The sequence below is a fragment of the Pteropus alecto genome, unplaced genomic scaffold, assembly GCF_000325575.1.
Source record: "Pteropus alecto unplaced genomic scaffold, ASM32557v1 scaffold16, whole genome shotgun sequence".
Lineage (NCBI taxonomy): Eukaryota > Metazoa > Chordata > Mammalia > Chiroptera > Pteropodidae > Pteropus > Pteropus alecto.
In genome coordinates, this window is record NW_006438867.1 from 6,145,594 (window position 1) to 6,164,893 (window position 19,300).

The following is a 19,300-nucleotide window of genomic DNA, read 5'->3' on the forward strand; positions in this document are numbered from 1 at the left end:
AGATTTTTCAAAAAGGTGCTAACACTATATGAAAAAGTCATCCTTTTTAATTATTATACTTCTTATATCCTTGTTTCATTGCTTCGGCTAGGACCTCCAGTAAATGTTGACCAGTGAATAATGACAGATACCTGTGTCTACTTCCTGACTTTGAGAAAAGCTTCTAAAGTTTCAAATTAAGTAATGTCTGCTATAGGTTTTTGGTAAATATCTCTTATCAAGTTAGGAAAGTCCCATTTTAGTCTCAGCCCATTGTCTTTTTTTCTAGTCTTTGAAACGGTGTGTATAAGAGCAATCGAAAATTTGGTATAAACTCATCTGTGAAATGAAAGATCCCGTGCTTTTGAGGAAGCTGCATTTGTTTTCTTGACCAATTCATTTATTTAATGAAATTCCTCTCTTCAGGATTTTTATTTAAGTCCATTTGCCTCTCTATTTCTTGCTAGAAACTTTTCCCTGACACTTGAGATTTCAAAATTGTGAGCATAGAGTTATTTATTATGGCCACTGATTTATTTGACTTATTTCTATTATCTTCTGTTATGTTTTATTTAATGTGCTTCTTCTTTCTACTTTTTCTTCTTTCTGACCCTTCGTTGGATGAAAAAACTTCTCCTTATTCTCCCCACCCATATTTCTCTCTAGTGGTTTTTAAAAATTCTTTTAATAATTATCCTTTATTTTTCTACACATGGAGATATATTTATACTTTCTAAGTAAGTTTATCTTTCCCCAAATAATACCAAATAAAAAAAAATCAGTTTTTATCCAGACTTCCCTTTCTATGTTGTTTTATTTCAACTTTGCTTATACTCATCTCCCTGCTTTATGTTTTCAGACTATATATACATTTTATTAATTTTTCTAATGTCCACCACTGCTTGCAAAATACTCTTTCTTCTTGTTTTAATTTCTGTAAGTACATTTTTCAGTGAGGCTCTATATAGTTAGTAAAATTTTCCTCTTGGCCTGAAATCTAGTTCTTTCACAGCTGAATGGTGCTTAAGCTGAGATATATTTCTAGGCTGACAATAATTTTACATCGGCATTTTTAAGATTTTGTTCATTACTTTTGGTTCTTTGTAATCAATCTGATTTTTTTCTTAATACTTTAAGGCTTTCTCATTAATTTTAATGTTTTGCAGTCTCACCATTAAGTGTTTGGCTGTTGGATATGTTTTCATTCAAACTTGAGTATTGGTGTACTTCTTCAATTTTAGGAACTCATGTTATTTTTCAACTCTGAAAAATTATTAGCCATTATCTACCTATTCATATCTGCATCTTCCTCATTCTCTAGAGTATAGGGGTTCTTGACTTGTGCTCTGTGGATCTCTTGGGGCCCAAGGATAGAATTTAGTTAAAAACTCATTGGGTTAATGATTTTGAATATGAAAAAGAAATTCTTCATTTTCATAGACCTCTAGTTGAAATTTAGCATTCTTTCAACTATAAATGATAGGCAACAAACCACAGTAGTATTAGCAGTTCTTTTGATTTTTTCATCTATCAAAGTCACAGATATTTTCATGTCATATAAAAGTTATAGCAAATATCTCAAAATACTTTTCATGCTTGTTACTGCTTTGAAATTATAATAGTTGTAAGGCCTATGACTAGATCTTATTTAATACATTACTAAAAAGCTCATAAATTACTCTATCACACATTTAAAGATATTTTTACACCTGTATTTCAAAGTTAATTGTTTCCTTTGAAGTTCTATGTGCTTTGTTTTAGGCATTTAAAAACGTAGACTTCACCATTGTGCCTAATGGTCTTGGCACAAAAAGAGGCCAGGAACCTTTGTGAAAGTCCCTCTCTGTGACTCCTGTCCGCTAGGTTGGAAGTTCCATCTTCATCTTCCTTGCCTCTTATACTTCAGATTTTACATTTCTTGTTTTCTCGTGGAATTATCAAATATACATTCCAATGTCCTATTCTCTCTTCATACATGTTACGTCTACTATTTAGTCTACCTGAAAACTAATTTTTTTATTTCTTGAATTTCCAATTACCTGGTTTTTAAATCTTTCTTTTCTACTCCAGTTGTTCCATGGACATTATCAATTTATCTCTTTAAATTCTCTAAATTCTTTAAATTCTGCTCTGTTATCTCTAATTCTTTAAATTCTGCTCTGTTATCTCTAGTTCCTCATGTTAATTGATTCTCTTGGGTGGTTTGAAAAATTTTGCCTGGACGCTCATCCTCTTTGATTATTTGTTTGGGGACAGTTGTCATGGAAACCATCTTTCATTTGCCTTAAATGTCAGTTTAGCGTTCACTTCTGCCCGGCTCCCTGTAGGGGTCACTGTTCTAAAGCCAATTTTCATATGTGTTTCTCAGCTTGGGGCTTATACAAAGCTTTGGTGAATGTGGATCTGGTTTCTACACTAATGCATGATTTATGATGTATCAACTCCTGTCTGTGTGCCCGGAGTCCATTTCCAATGCCCATCCCCGCAGCCGGCCACAACTCCCTCGCTGTAGAGATTTCAAGCTCACATTGAGATGTGTGTCTGCTTATTAACTGATGGGGTCCAGCATCAGCTCCCGCTCATCATTCTGGCTATGAGTTTCTTCTGTTTCTGGCACCTTGAGAGTGCTGTTTCGTTTTATCTGTTTTGTTTTGGTTTTATTCCTAATATGTGTATTAATCTTTTTGATTATATTTGATCACATTTTATCTAGCATTTATACGTAATTGGGGGGAGAGGAGAGCTCTGTCAACCAGACTTATCAAAGTGATATTTTTTTGACCAAAAATTGAATCTTACCACTACTCTGCTTATGTCTTTTAAGTTGCTTGAATATTGGGTTCCTAAGAGAAGGAAATATTAATGGACATAAAGGTAGAATTTACTAGCAATACAATAGTCGCACGGGATTTTAATACCCCACTCACATCAACGCATGGCTCATCCACACAGAAAACAAACAAGGAATAATAGCCATAAATACCACATTATATCAGATCGACTTAATAGACATTTTTAGAACATTTCATCCCCAAACTGCAGATGACACATTTTTCTCAAGTGCATATGGAACATTTTCCTGGACAGACCAACATTAGGCTACAAAACTAGCCTCAACAAATTCAAGAAGAATTAAATCATATCAAGCATATTTTCTGACCACAATGGCTGAAGCTAGAAGTCAATTACAGGAAGAAAACTGAAAAAAAAAAAAAACCCACAAATATATAGAGATGAAATAACATACTAGTAAAAAAAGCCAATGATCAAAGAGGAAATAAAAAACTACCCTGAGACAAATAAAAATGAAAACACAACTTTCTAAAATGTATGGGATGCAGCAAAAGCAGTTCTAAGAGGGAAATTTATAGCTATACAGGGCAACCTCAAGAAACAAGAAAAATCTCAAATAAACTATCTAACTTCACACCTAAAGAAACTTGAAAAAGAAGAACAAGCAAAACTCAAAGTAAGCAGAAGAAGGAAATAATAAAGATCAGAGCAGAAATAAACGAAATAGAAGCAAAAAACAAAAATAAACCCAACGATAGAAGAGATCAATGAAACTAAGAGCTAGTCCTTTGAAAGGATATATAAAATTGACAAACCTCTACCAGGACTCCTCAAGAAAAAGGGGAGAGCTCAAATAAGTAAAATCAGAAATAAAAGAGGAGAGATTACAACTGACACCACAGAAATACAAACGATCAATAAAGAATACTATGAACAATTATATGCCAACAAATTAGACAAACTAGAAGTAATGGATAAATTTCTAGAAACATACAACCTTCTCAGACTAAACCAGGAATAAACAGAAAGTCTAAACAGACCTATTACTAGCGATGAAATTGAAGTAGTCAAGAAACTCCCAACATGAATCAACATCATTAAAATGGTCATACTACCCAAAGCAATCTATAGATTCAATGCAATCTCTATCAAAATACCAAAGGCATTTTTCAGAGAGCTAGAACAAATAATTCTAAAATTTATATGGAACCATAAAAGACCCCAAATAGCCATAGCAATATTGAGAAAGAAGAACAAAGTTGGAGGGATCACACTACCTGATACCAAACTATACTACAAGCCTACAGTAATCAAAACAACATGGTTCTGGCATAAAAACAGATACACTGATCAATGGAACAGAATAGAGAGCCCAGAAATAAATCCACACCTATACGTTCCCTTAATATAAGACAAAAGAGGTAAGAATATACAATGGGGTAAAGACAGTCTCTTCAATAAATGGTGTTGGGAAAATTGGACACATACATACAAAAAAGAAATGCTGGACCACCTTCTTACACTGTACATAAGAATAGACTCAAAATAAATTAAAGACTTAAATGTAAGACCTAAAACCTTAAAACTTCTAGAAGAAAACATAGGCAGTAAACTCTGATATTGCTAACAGTAATTTCTTTTCAGATATATCACCCCAGGCAAGGGAAACAAAAGAAAAAATAAATGGGACTACATCAAATTAAAAAGTTTTTGTACAGCAAAGGAAACCATCAACAAAACAAAAAGACAAATGACTAATTGGGAGAAGATATTCACTAACAATATATCTGGTAAGGGATTACTATCCAAAATATATAAAGAACTCATACAGCTCAACATCAAAAAAATAATCCTATTAAAAAATAGGCAAAAGACTTGAACAGATATTTCTTCAAAGTAGAAATACAGATGGCCAACAGACATATGAAAAGATGTTCAAGGTCACTAATTATCAGAGAAATGCAAATTAAAACCACAATGAGATATATCGCCTCACACCTGTCGGAATGGCTACCATCAATAAATCAAAGAACAACAAGTGTTGGCGAGGATACGGAGAACAGGGAACTTTCATACACTGTTGGTGGGATTTGCAAACTGGTACAGCTGCTGTGGAAAACAGCCTGGAGGTTTCTCAAAAAATTAAAAATGGATATACCTTTTGACCTAGTAGTTGCACTTCTGGGTATTTATCCAAAGAAAACTAAAACAATAATTCATAAAGATCTATCCACTCCTATGTTCATGGCAGCATAATTTACAATAGCTAAGTTATGGAAGCAACCTAAATGCCCATCAACAGATGATTGGATAAAGAAGTTATGGTTCATATATACAATGGAATATTATTACTCGACCATTAAAAAAAACCAAAATCCTACCGTTTACAACAACACGGATGGATGGACCTAGAGGTTATTGTGCTGAGTGAAATAAGTCAGACATAGATAAATATCATATGAATTCACTTACATGAAGAATCTAAGGAACAAAAAGAACAAACTAATTGAAAACAGACTCACAAATATAGAGGACAATCTGGTAATGGCTAGAGGGGAAGGGAGTTGGAGGGCTAGGAGAAAGGGGTGAAGGGTTAAAGAAGTACAAATCAGTAGCTGATAGATGGTCACAGGGATGAGGAGCACGGCATAGGGAATGCAGTTAGCACTAATGTAATGGCTAGGTGGAGAGCTAGAGGAGAGATAAAGCAATGAGGGAGATCATCTTATAAACTATAGAAATGTCTAGCCAGTGAACGGTATACTTGAAACTAATAATAAAATTTTAAAAAAACCAAAAACACCAAAAATAAAAGCCCAGGATCAGAGGGCTTCAGAAGTGAATTCTATCAAACCTTTAAAGAATTAACACCTGTCCTTCTTAAACTATTCAAAATATTGAAGGGTAAGAAATGCTTTCAAACTCATTCTATGAATCCAGCATTACCCTGATACCAAAACCAGACAAAGACAATACGAGAGAGAGAGAAAAATACAGGCAAATATCTCTGATGAATATAGACGTAAAAATTCTCAACAACAAAATACTATCAAACTGAATTGGACAATACATTAAAAAAATTATATACCATGATCAAGTGGTATTTATACTAGGGATGCAAGGATAGTTCAACATCCACAAAACAATTATGTGATACATTGCTTCAAGAAAACCAAGAATAAAAATCATATGATTATCTTAATAGATACAGAAAAATTCAACATCCATTTATGAGAAAAACTTTCAACAAAGTGGGTATAGAAGGAACTTACCTCAATATGATAAAGGCCATATATGACAAGCCCACTTCTCACATCATACTCAATGGTGAAAAGCTGAAAGCTTTTCCTTTAAGAACAGGAACAAAACAAAGATGCCCACTTTCTCTTCTTTTATTCAATATAATATTGAAAGTCCTAGCCACAGCAATCAGATAAGAAAAAGAAATAAAAGGCATCCAAATTGGAAAGCAAGAAGTAAACCTCACTATTTGCAGATGATATGATACTATACATAGAAAACCCTAAGAATCCACCAAAGGTATTAATAGAATAAATGAATTCAGTAAAGTAGAAGGAAACAAAATTAATATACAGAAATCCATCATGCTTTTATACATTAATAACATAATCAGAAGACGAAATTAAGAAAACAGTTGTATGAAATAGAATAAAATATCTAGAAATAGATTTAACCAAGGATGTGAAAGACCTGTACTCTGAAAATCGTAAGATACTGAAGAAAGAAATTGAAGAGGACACAAATAAATGGAAGGATATATGAAGCTCATAGACTGGAAGGATAATACTATTAAAATGACAATACTACCCAAAGCAATATACAGATTCGGTGCAATCCCTATTAAAATACCAATAGCATTCTCAGAACTAGAACTAATCCTAAATTTATATGGAACCACAAAAGACTAGATTTCAACTCCCTGATTTCAAACTATACTACAAAGCTATAATAATCAAAATAGTATGGTAGTGGCATAAAAACAGACACATAGATCAATGGAACAGAATAGAGAGCGCAAAAATAAATTCATGCTTACGTAGTCGATTAATATACAACAAATGGTGAAATATACAACAAATGGTGAAATGACAATCAACAAATGGTGAAATGACAGTCTCTTCAACAAGTGGTATTGGGAAAACTGGACGGATACATGCAAATAAATGAAACTGGATCACTTTCTTACACCATATACAAAAAAAAACAAAAACCCTTAAAATGGATTAACGGCAAATGTAAAATGTGAAACTATAAAGCTGCTGGAAGAAAACATTGGTAGTAAACCTTCTGACATTGCTATTAGTGAAGGAAACCGTCAATAAACAAAAATATAATCTATTGAATGGGAGACTATATTTGCAAATGGTATATACAATAAGGGGTTGATATCCAAAATATATTAAAAACTCACACAATAATGAAAAAAATGAATATGCTAATAAAAAAATGAACAGAGGACATAACGAGATATCTCTCCTAAGAAGACAACAGATGGCAACAGATGAAAAGCTGTTCAACATCGCTAATCACCAGGGAAATGAAAATCAAAACCACAATGAGATACCACCTCATACCAGTCAGAATGCCTATTATCAAAAAGTCAACAAAAATTAAAAGTGTTGGTGAGGATGTGGAGAAAAGAGAACCTGTGTGCACTGTCGGTGGGACTGCAAATTGGTGCAGCCACTACGGGAAACAGTATGGAGAGTCCTCAAAAAACTAAAAATAGAACTACCGTATGACCCAGCAATTCCACTTCTGTGTATTTATCCAAAGAAAATGAAAACAATCATTCAAAAAGATCTATGCGCCCTATGTTCATTGCAGCATTATTTACAATAGCTAAGTATAGAAGCAACCAGGTGTCCATCAGTAGATGAATGGATAACGAAGATGTAGTCTAGATGAATGGATAATGAAGATGTAGTATATACATACAGTGGAATATTACTCAGCAATAAAAAGAATGAAATCTTGCCATTTGCAATGACATAGATGGACCTAGAGGGTATTATATTAAATGAAATAAGTCAGACAGAGAAAGACAAATAATGCATGATTTCACTTATATGTGGAATTAAAAAAGTAAAAACAAAACAAAACAAAAAGAGACTCAGAAACAAAGATGTTGTTTCAGAAACAAATAAACTGATGTTTGCCAGAAGGGAGAGGTGTGTGGAGGTTTGATTGAAAAAGGTGAAAGGGAATATAGACAATAATAGTGTGATAACTTTGCACGGTGACAGATGGTAACTAGACTCAGAGTGGCGAGCACATGATAAGGTACATAAATGTCTAATCACTATGTTGTACACCTGAAAGTAAAATAATATTGGTTAACTATACTTTAATAAAAAAAATAAGTATGGGCAAAGGTTTGGGAAATTAGTTAATTCTATTTATCTTTTAAAAGAAACACAACTTGAAACTCACCTGCTTTAGCAACTAAATTATCTTAATTGTATTTTTATAACACATATTTTGTGTGTATGTGCAAGTATGTATGTGTCTAGATGTGTGTGTATCTATACATGCAATTCCAGTGCGAACTAATTATCAGGGTACATACACACACACACACACAGCTTATTTGTTTATTTGGATATATTTCTGTGAGTGTTCAAAACTTTTTACTCTTCATATGTCATGAGTAAATATATATTTACATATTTGAAGAAAAGGGTAGATAACTAGCAAACTAAAATATAACAAAAAGAAAACAATAAGTGCTTTTATATCTGACTACTACTGTTCAATGTGTTTGTGAAAGTATACTTCAGAGCATTCTAATCACAGCCTTTTTGGTAAAATATGTCTTAACCTGTGTTGAACTGAAATGTTTTATCTTTGAGGCTAGAAATGATGCAAAGAAGTTTGTTCTTCTAGGAGGATCTTATTATAATATGGTTAAAAACTAGTAATTGGCCCTGTTGAGGCAATTTTGTTGATAACTGATCTTTGAAACAGATTCTCCTTCACTAGGATCTTCAGGTTCACCAATGGTTTGCCTGAAATGGACCAGACCTCTCTCTACAGGTTGCTTACTGTCTTCATGTCTTCCTCCCGCTCCTGCTTCTCTTCCCCTTCTTTCTTTCTGTCAATCCAGGCAGGAAGAATGTGGGCAATTAGCAGAGGTCGAAATAGCAAAATGGGTAATCAGCTAGACCAAGCTCACCTAGATATATCAGTGTTTACCCATAACCTAAGCCCAACATAATTTGATGAATAAATTCCAAAAATGTCTCTACGTGCTTTCTCATACTCAAAGTAAGATTTCGAAATGTGTAACAGATCAATTTTTACATAGTGAGATGTACCTAAGGAAATGAAACTTTGTATTCTATAATAGTGATAACCGAAAAACTTCCCAATTAAGGGTAGCACCCATCTGATTTAAAAGTCTATCAAATAAATATTCAGTTGATTCAAATGCAAATTAATTATCAGCGTATTTCTCTCTTCTTAACCATGTCCCTTTTTCTTTCCTACTTACCCCAATTCTAATCATACCCTATATGGGGAGGAGTATGGACCTTTTTCTATCCTGTTCTCTCATAGATCTTTAACCGTTTCAATAAGTCAGCCTTTCAAACTTTGGTTTGGGTTGGAGCAGCTGCAAAACCTTTCAAGTGATCACACTGTGCCATCTGGTGGAAATAGTCTTTTTCAGGCAAATAAGAGAATGTTCCTGGTCCCTATATTCCTGGTTCTGTATCTATGACTTATTCACAAGAAGATTCTGATAAATTTTACAAAAACAAAGCCAGCCAACGCTAATCTCCATCCTGTCTGTCCACTCCGTCGGTTCAGTATTTTGCCAAAAGAAATCTTTGCATCTGCACTGTTATCATTCTAAATTAAAAAAAAAAGAAAAGAAAAAAAGAAACCAACAAAACCTAAAGAACAAATTTACATTCTACTTTTTGAACATGCAGCAAATGCATGTATTGCCCTTAAATTTGTCTTTTTCCCCCACAAATTTATGTCTTGAATAAAAAATAGTTATAGAGTTGTTTACAAACAACATTTTCTATGTGCTATGTCAGAGTGCTTAACCGTGCCATCTGAGACTACTGCATACAGTTAGGGCTCTCTAATGTTTTACCTGTCTTTAGGAAGTTAATTTCTTTACTGCACATTATTTCTAGGTTAATCAATGAATCACGTATAATATATTAGCATTCAAGAATGATGGGAAGATATATACCTTATTACTTATATTTCCTATACGAAGCTGTTCATTGAGGGATACCTGGGTTAGCTTTTCTTAATACTATTTTTTCCTGTTTCAGGTTAGAATCTCCCACACGGAGCCTAAGCATGGACGCCCCAAAGGGTGTTCATTTTAAAACTCATGCTGGGAAAATCGAGGCCCTTTCCCAAATGGATATCATTTTTCACAGTCGTGATGGAATGGTGAGTTCGGTAGATCACGTATGTCCTGACGATACTCACGCCCATAAGGCATCAGTATATTAAATGTATTGTAGTTTGTAAGAAAACATTGTGAAAGGTGTAGGGTAGAAAATGTGAAACAAAGGCAAGAGCCAATTTAACACCGAAAGAAGGGCCAAGAAGGGTTAAAACAATTCTCTGTGGGATCCAGACACTTGTTAACACGTTTCTAATTATTTTCAGCTTTGAAAAAACACTACAGACTTTCAGAGCTTACAGAGACTATATCCACTCTGCCATTTCCTAGTGATCCACCTTTTCTTAATGTGGCTGTCACCAGGAATGACAAACGTCATCTGTGCTTGCTCAGAGCACTGGGCTTCCTTGTGCCATGTCATGTTTAAGTGAAAATAAGATCTTTAAAAGTCCACTACGATAAGGATACAACCCGGAACTGCAAGCCTGAAAATAAAACATCACTGATATGAGCCGAAGTCACGAGGCGACGGAGCACATGCCACTCAGTATTGATTGTCCTAGCGCTAGATCAGTCCACTGATTACCTATTGGAATTCAGGAAAGTTAACAGGCCTCTCTTCATGTGTCAAATAGGGGAAATAATATTTGCGTAACTGTGTCACGGGGTTATGAGACACCCATGTGGTAATATGAGTGACAACATTTTGAAATTATATTAATAGAAAGGTGTAGTTGAGGCAACAAAGGAAGACCACGAGAGGCAGCTCATGGGGACCCATCCAATGGCAGCGTGCTGATGGGCTACAAACGTCATCTGGCGAAGCCCCTGCAAGTTTTAACTTAAATGTTTATGATGCCGGGAGCAGATAAATGCAAAAATGGACATCAAGAATTTTGGAATCTCACCACTAAATCCTAATGTCACTATTTTTAAGTAACATTACTTATTTCCATGAGTTAGGTGTCATTTTACAAATAGCACAGGCTGACTCATAATTGAAGTTGTTTTCCCTTATCACTGGGAGCCAGTTCAGAGTGAAGAGATGTCTGGCCTCCCACAAAATGTCCCATCAAAGCGAAAGATGAGCAAGGAAGCAGTATGTGGACTACCAGTGACGAGTTTGCTGGAAGAAAAAGAAAGAAGTAACGACTAGAAAAAACTGGCCAATTCACTGTAAGAAAGGCTAGAGGAGAAGCTGACAAGTTAGGGCAAAGCAGAAGCACATGGGGAGATGTGAGTATGCACAGAACCCAAAGCTTTGGACAATAGCTCTACTTAAATAGGTTCTGCTTTTTAAAATATAATGCCCATTTAATTCCTTGACGAGAGTGTCTCAGACCACAGAGGGAGAGCCTTGCCTATAATGCCACCGATACTGTCCCATCTACGGCTTCACACAGCAGCGGTCATTGTCCCAGGAGGGAGTACAGAGCGCTGACACCAGTTTGCTAAAAGATCGGAGTTCATGGAGGAGAGCCACATAACATAAAGGAGGGATCTAACCTTGTTGTCAAGGAAGGACTTATGCCTACCCACAATGCACTTTGATTCCGTCTAACGAGCGAGCGCCCTAGGATGGGTCAGATTTGGTTGCTCAGTGCGACAATTCTTATTGCCTTCAGTTATCGAAAAGACTTCCCGGTCTCCATCACTGGTGATTTGTTTGCATTTCAGTTTAACTAAACTATAACAGGAACAAAAAATGTATTAGCTTTAGTCTGTGTGTGTGTCTACTGCTTTTCTGCATCTAATAGAAGGTAGCAGAGTTTCAAATATTTAAAAAGTTAGGGAAATGGTTAATATCTAATAAGATGAATGTAACCGCTTCTCATAGGAAAAGAAAAGGAGAAATTCCAGCATTCACAGGCAAAAAATTATTAAGATGAATCTACTTCTGTGGCTCGTACTTTACCCTAATGGGAAGGACATGATTTAATACAGAGCCAGAAACATCCAAAGGTGAATGCGAATCAGCCACAGAATCCTATTACTTTTGTCAGATAATTCTGAAAGGTATTTTGGGGAGTATGTTATCATAAATTTTCATAGCTCAACTAGCACAATGGGTAAAGGTAAAAATGACTTTCCCCCAATTTGGAGAAGGAATTATTCAGACCTGCCCAAATGTGAAAAAGAAATAGGCTTTAAAAGAATCAGACAAGTATAGTATGACCTATGTAAAGCCAGGTGCTCATTTCATTTTCTACGCAGAGAACGAATTTGTTTGCAATTTTTAGAATATGAATTTTATGCTTATCATGTTCATTCCTTCTTTACCACTTAATTTCTCATTTTTCCCCCAAACAGCTTATGCTTGATGCTGAAACTGTGTGTTTACCCAAGTTGGAACAGGGGACGGGGGGTCCTGCTGGCAGCTCACAAAGACTCTATGAAATCTGCGTGTGTCCAGATGGGAAGCTTTACCTGTCTGTGGCTGGCACGGCCACCACGTGCCCTGAAAACAGCCACGTCTGTCTCTAGACCATCCTCATCTTCCATGGGACACCTGCCTCGTTTCTCTGGGCTTTTAAAGTACTGACCTCAAGCCTTCAGTTAGAGCAGCTTGACGACCTGTAAAACTGAGATGGCAGGTGGAAGGACACACTTTCAAAAGGAGCTCAGAAAACAAAATGAACCAACGCAGTTGCCAGGACGAATAGCGTATGGATGTTAGACACAGGTCAAAGGATTTGAGAAGATAGGATATGTGTTTATTCTCCTAGGTTGGTTCATTTTCATCAGAACCATGTGACTGTTCTTTGCTTGTTCATGTCAATCTACAATGAAATATTGAACTGCTGTGTGAAATTAATTTATGATGTTCAACGGTGGATATATAACTCCCCCTAAAAGTAGCACTGGCCAGTACTAAAATGCCCCAAAGTTCTGTGACGTGTTTTCATTATATCACACAAACCCGAGTTCTCCATTTTAATGCAAAGCATGTCAGGTTTCACAAGAAGATCTTCAGGTTTCAAAGATTTTAAGGTTGATCTGATTTTTAATATGTACTCAAAGGAATAAATTATACAAAATCAATCATGCTTTCTTTATATATCGTCAATGAGCAATAAAAACCTACATTTTTCACAAACTTCAGTTTGAGTGTCTTACTCTCTTTAATCCTCACAACTCTTTGAGGTAGGTATTATTTTCCCCCAAGTGACTGGTGATAAAAAAAGGCTCAGGTAGGACAAGTCACAGGGCTATAGAGTATCTACTGAAATTAAACTAAAACAGGACCTACATTTGAACAGCTGTTTTCACTTCGAAAAACTTCCATATGTTGTCTCTTTCCATCCAAAACACTAATATGCATAACCGTGTGGATGGAATAATATTTGTTTACAAATGAACAAACAAGTCCAAAGGGTTTTGTCGTCTACCAAGGTTACACAGCTAGTGGCTGGCGGGACTCGTAACTGCCCAGCCTGTGTCCTGACCTCTTCGCGAGACATAAGACTGGATGTAACTTCACAGAATCAGATTCTGACAGTTTGTGAAAATACGTTTAGTGCCAGTTGATTGTATAAGTTGCTATATAAATCAAGTAGGACACTCTGAACCTATGAAAACAAGTTAGTTACGTGTGAGCTCCTCACTTTTTGAATTGAATGCCCTTCATCACAGAGGTGGCTTTGGCTCTGGTTCGTTTTACCAGTTGTTATAATTAGAGTTCCCAACCAGCACAAGATATGGTGGGACCAGAAGCACTGCAACTTTCTAATTATAAAATTTATAACTATAAACACAAGTTCAAATTCATTTCCCACAGTCCCACTGAAAGAAGTCAACTTATGTCTAACGCTGTTTTAACAAGGTGTTCATTTAACAAGGTGTAGCCCACTTATAACTCGGTTTTTCAATTGCTATATATATAAACACTTGAAATTACAAAATAAAAATATGGTGCTTCCTAAGCAGTTAAGAGCAAACCCAACTAAATATACTTTTAGATTATAAATTAGTATTCACCTTTTATCATTGTCCTGATTTTTTAATGTCTACTTTCTGGCTACAACATTCCTATTGTCCTCCTAAATAGTGTTGCATTCTTTTTGTCATATTTACTCTGGTTCCATGTTTGTGCAAATAATCTGACATACATAGGATTACCATGGAACGTTTATAAATTAGCTTGGTTCTCATAGTACACGTCAAAAAAAGGTACTCAGATGATAAAGTGAGGCGAAGAAAATGAATCAAAGAGAAACTAAGAACAGAACTTTTAAATAAAAGGTATAAATTATATATATATATATACTTTTTTTTTTTTTCTTTTTGCTCCTTTGCTACATAGTCATTGTGAAAGGAGTTATTATGGATAGCTGCATTCTCCAGAATTTATCCTTGGTTAGAATGGAAACTTTTAGATAGGCCGTATTCTAAAATGTACTACATAAACCTGCCTTCTTAAATACATTATACAATGTAATTTAAATTTTCATTAGAGGTCTAAGGTCATGGTTATGAATATACATAATGTGTATACACTGCTGCTCCTGTATACTACGTGGTTAAAGATCACTGGCTGTTGATATTTTAGTGGTAACCCTTAGCTCTTTTCCAATTTCCAAACCAACTAAGAACTATACGAGTCAAAAAGATGACTACAGTATCAGCTTGATAGTAAAAAACTCTGATCTGTAACAAAATGGACTTCTAAGACTTGTCGGCTGAATAAAACACTAACTTTACTGGTCCTGGGCAGAAAGGTGGGCTCCCGACTCCCATAGCCCACTGTGTGGAGCAGGGTGGGCGGGTGCAGCCAAATCCAAAACAGCAGGAAGGGCTGAGCTACACACATGTCGGTCTTGCTTCCCAGCCCCTACCCCCGACCCTGATGCGGCCACCAGATCACCCTCTCCTCCACTGGAGACAGTGAGGGGGCGGAAGCTGCAGAGCCCTCACATGGTGGCCACTAGGTTGTGTCCGCTTTAAGCAGACCCCACTCCTGGTTTAAAAGGAAAAAAAAAGCATAAAAGAATTAGTTCAGGTTCAAAATTCCTTAATCAGAATTCTAAAATCTAAAAAGCTCTAAAAAAAGTGAAAACCTTCCAAACACGTCAGCTGCAAACTACTGGTGGCAAAACCTGACCTCAATCTCGATGAGGCCATTTATCAGGTCTATGTGTTCCACTTAGTGTGAATATTCATAGATTTCACTGCGCAAATATTAACATGTTTGATTAAAGGGTGCTGCCCAACCCTGATGGGAAAGCATCATTAAAAACTTTCTAAAATCCATTTGAATCCAAGGGTTTCATATAAGGGATTGTGAACCTGTAATTTGTTTAAAAAAGAAAGTCTAGATAAAACACAAAACTCCAACTAGATAAACTATCACAAAGGCCAGGCAAGGTTTCCTCTGTCAGATTTAATATCCAAAAGCAGTAAAATATATTTCAAGTGCTAAATTTGCTTTTCAAAGTAGCAAGCATTTCTTTAGAAACGCCCAGAAACCTGAAGACCCAGAATTCCGGGCGGCCCCCGAACAGAGAATTCTCAGCCCTGTCTCCCTGATCTTGAGCCTCAGGTACAAAGATGGACATTTCCTGTCTGTCAGGGATCAAGTGTGAATGAGCCCCAAACATGAAGCCCTCTTCCCTGAGGCACAGAAAATACCAATTCAGCCTCTACCTACAGAAGAACCATATTTAATGTATCTTATTTCCAAGTATATACATACATATACCATATATATCAACTGATCTTAGTCTCTTAAAAGGTGAAATAAACTCAATCAAATCAATGAGCACCTAATAAACCTAGTACTTTATATTCAATCATAAAAAAGAAATCTACTAAAACTACGGTATAGAATATATAGAAAAAAATCTATGCTGATACTTCCAATAAACGTGGACTCGTGTACACACATATCAAAACTTAATATAAAAAGATACTGTTTGATTTTCAATGAACTATTTCTCAGGAAATACCAGTTACAATGATTTCATATGTACATTTGCTTTATTAAAATTATGGCACTTCATATAATAGCAGAAATAATTACATGGCTTCACATCCAGAAGCAATAGAAGGTGGAGGCGCAAACATTCCTTATTACCAATAATAGTAAAAAAGTTTCCATGTGTTCCGTAAGCCCTTAATTGCATAAGATATTGTATTTAGCATGATTTACAGCCTACACACTTATATAAACTAATTATCATTACCTTCCTTTTACATTCTGCAAAAGAAATATATGTTAATACCTATGGTAGAACATTCAAACATGATGAAAATTAAACATCAGTCCTGAATCATTCATGGGGAAAATACAAGCTGATAATTCCTTTTTCTTAAACTACTGGATATTGTCACGATTTCACATTTTTAATGTTTTCAAAGTAAAATCTAAAAAGCTCCACTAAGTGCCATGTTGAAAGACAAAAGTTTTTTTTTTTAACTGCAGCACCTTTAGACAACATAAGATTGCATCCTGTTCAACCACACCGTATAAATTATGACATTTGTGAAAAATATGTACAAACACAAAGCAAATGTTCTAACGGTTGATAATGTCATTTGGTAAGCAGTTCTTGGAAGCAATATTAACATCTGGTGATAAAAACTGCCACCATTTTGAGTTTTCCATACGCTATCTTCATGAAAGAGGAAGCCTGTAAACATAAGGTGTAAAAAAAACATTTAAAATAAAGATGTAAAGTGCGCTCACTGCACCCTAAGTACTATCTGCATACCCTCAATCAAGTAATATTCAGGATTAAAATACGGTACCATTTTTAAATGTACTGAGTATTTATGATGTAAGATTGCAACAAATTCATAATCAGATCCAGCTGATAAGAAAACAGCACATTCAAGAGGATCCACTTAAAGAAATGATAAAACTCCAAGACTTAATTCCCCTTCCTTGTTTAAATCAATGATATGTCCAGTGTTTCATCAGCTCCTTCAAAAATACCATGACAAAAACATAAAATTAACTTCATCCTAACTGGAGACAAGTACAGATTCTAACAAACTAAGCTTTGGTTATATAAAGTGCAGTTCAATGCTATGCCACCCCAGCCACTCAAAAACACGTGGCGACTTTGCAGTTCACCGTCTTCGAAAAAGTTTTCTTTTAGATTCAGTCAAGGTGTTCTGCTGATGTTCGTGTTCGTAACAACTCCAAGATTCTTCCCAAATGATCTGCAAAGTGCTCCCCAAAGCTGAAGGAAGGACAGCAGTTCATACTTGTGCTACGACACATTCAAGAGCTAGCTCTACCGTTTCCTTTAAATACTTTCACGCTTTTTGTTGTATAAAGTTTTCAAGTTTTATTATGATACAGGCAGTACATTCCATGACCCTCATAGCGACCTCAGAAGTAAACCTGTCATTTGGAATCTGTGGGAAAGGAAGCAAATCAGGATATCTCGTTTTTAAACTGTCGACGCCATAAGCTTCCAATGTGTGGACATCATTTGTCAGTCCTTCAAGTTGCTGACTGTATTCCTCTATTTTTTGTGCAAGGGCAGTCGGCTTCACGTCTTTGTCGGACTTCCCCCTCACAGCATAGTCAGCGGCAATCAAAGCTAACTTGGTAGAAAGGTAACATTTAAAGCACACCCATTCGTTGGCATTTTTATGAAGGTCGTTCCTGGCGGCTGAAAAATTTGCCCTGGCTTGTCTTAACCACCGACGTGCTTCGACTGGATTACCAACCGACTTGAAAGTAGGAGGAACAAAGAACCTCTGAGAATAGGTCTGTCCAGCTGGAGGCGGGCATTTTTCTTTATTCTGTTGTTGTCTTTCAGATTTATGGCTTGTTGCTTCCTGATTCCATGAAGTATAAAATCTCTGAAACGAGTACTTGTCTGACTGAAAACGGGAGGCTGAGGTCGGAAATGTCCGCCTTGAGGCCCTGTCTGCATTCTGATCCAGAAATGCCTGTTTCTCCAATCTGTTGATTTCATTCTGCAAGTGTTTAAAAACTTCATTAGCAATGTCATGATTCTCTGGATTTTTGTCAGGGTGCCATTTCAAATACAACCGTCTAATAATCTTCTTTCTTTCCGACTCTGGAAGCTTCCAAGCTTGCTCCACCACTGTTGTCACTTCTTTTAAAATTTCTGGCAACGAGTTCACCTTAAGCTTTTTGGGGGAATGGTGTTTTGAAGACGAGGTCTTGTGGCCCTCTTTCCCAGAGAAAAGAGGCGGGACGCTCCGCAGGCCGGGGGCAAGGAACTCCGTGGGGCTGGTGGGCGTGGAAGGGGCACTGTCTCTGCTTTGAGAGCTTTCCTCAGGCCGCGAGAACTTGTACAGATCGAGAGAGCTAACGATTTTATATTCACTGTAACCTATATCGATCTGGTAGATCTTTCCTAGAAAACTAGAATTGTCAGCATCTTCTCTTTCAACTTCCTGTACAATGATTGCATATGTATAAGTTGGCTGGTACGACCCGTAGATATCGCCACCTTCGGCATCAACAAGGTACCCAACATATTCTCCCGGGTAGAAAACATTCATTGGATCCATCAGCAGAGTATAATGAATTTCAGCAGGTATTGGGGTGCCAGGCATTGGGAGTTCAAGTTTCGATGGTTCTGAAGAGTCATATTTCACTCCTAAACTGTCCAGTTTCTCACTGATTCTGTAGATATCATTGCATCCTAGCATGGCAATTAAATACGAAGTGTCAGAAATCAAATTGTCGGTTGCCGATTTAAGCGTCATCGCTAATGCTAGCAGGAAATTAATGTCTTTACTGTCTGAATGTTGAATATAGAGCAAGATGACCGCATTCCCAAATCTCTTTAAAAAAGCAAAAGTTTCACTTCGACTGTGGGGAATAGGGTTAAAACCTTTAACTCTTAATGTTGTTTGAAGCTTTTCGAAACACGACACTTTCAATCCCTCTCTTAGGGCTTTGCAAAGTTTGATGGCTTTTTCTTCATTGGCTAGGAAAGCATTATCATTTTCATGCTTCATGATTCTAATTAGTCCTGTGATGAACTGTTCAGAAGACAAGAGTAATTGCAATCTTCCCTGGAGAGAACACAATGCTCCGAACTGACAAACTTTGGGAGTCTCTTCATCTAACTGCTCTTCAAGTATACTGCTCAATAAACGGGGCCTGAGTTTTTGAGGAAAGAGCATTATCAACTTAGTGTGGAA

At 36.1% G+C, this 19,300-nt stretch overlaps 2 protein-coding genes across 2 annotated transcripts in view; one reads left to right on the plus strand and one right to left on the minus strand.

Moving 5' to 3' along the window:
• SGCG (sarcoglycan gamma) overlaps positions 1–13,458 on the plus strand; it is a 66,047-nt gene extending 52,589 nt beyond the window's left edge. Inside the window, exons 6-7 of the mRNA XM_006915825.2 lie at positions 10,086–10,209; positions 12,476–13,458. Coding sequence (XP_006915887.1) covers positions 10,086–10,209; positions 12,476–12,649 — 298 coding nt within the window. The 3' untranslated portion in view covers positions 12,650–13,458. The remainder of the gene's footprint in view (positions 1–10,085; positions 10,210–12,475) is intronic.
• A 2,664-nt stretch (positions 13,459–16,122) lies between these two features.
• The window catches only part of SACS (sacsin molecular chaperone), a 43,462-nt gene continuing 40,284 nt past the window's right edge, over positions 16,123–19,300 (minus strand). Inside the window, 1 exon segment of the mRNA XM_025049511.1 lies at positions 16,123–19,300. This exon segment is cut by the window's right edge and continues 47 nt beyond it. Coding sequence (XP_024905279.1) covers positions 17,426–19,300 — 1,875 coding nt within the window. The 3' untranslated portion in view covers positions 16,123–17,425.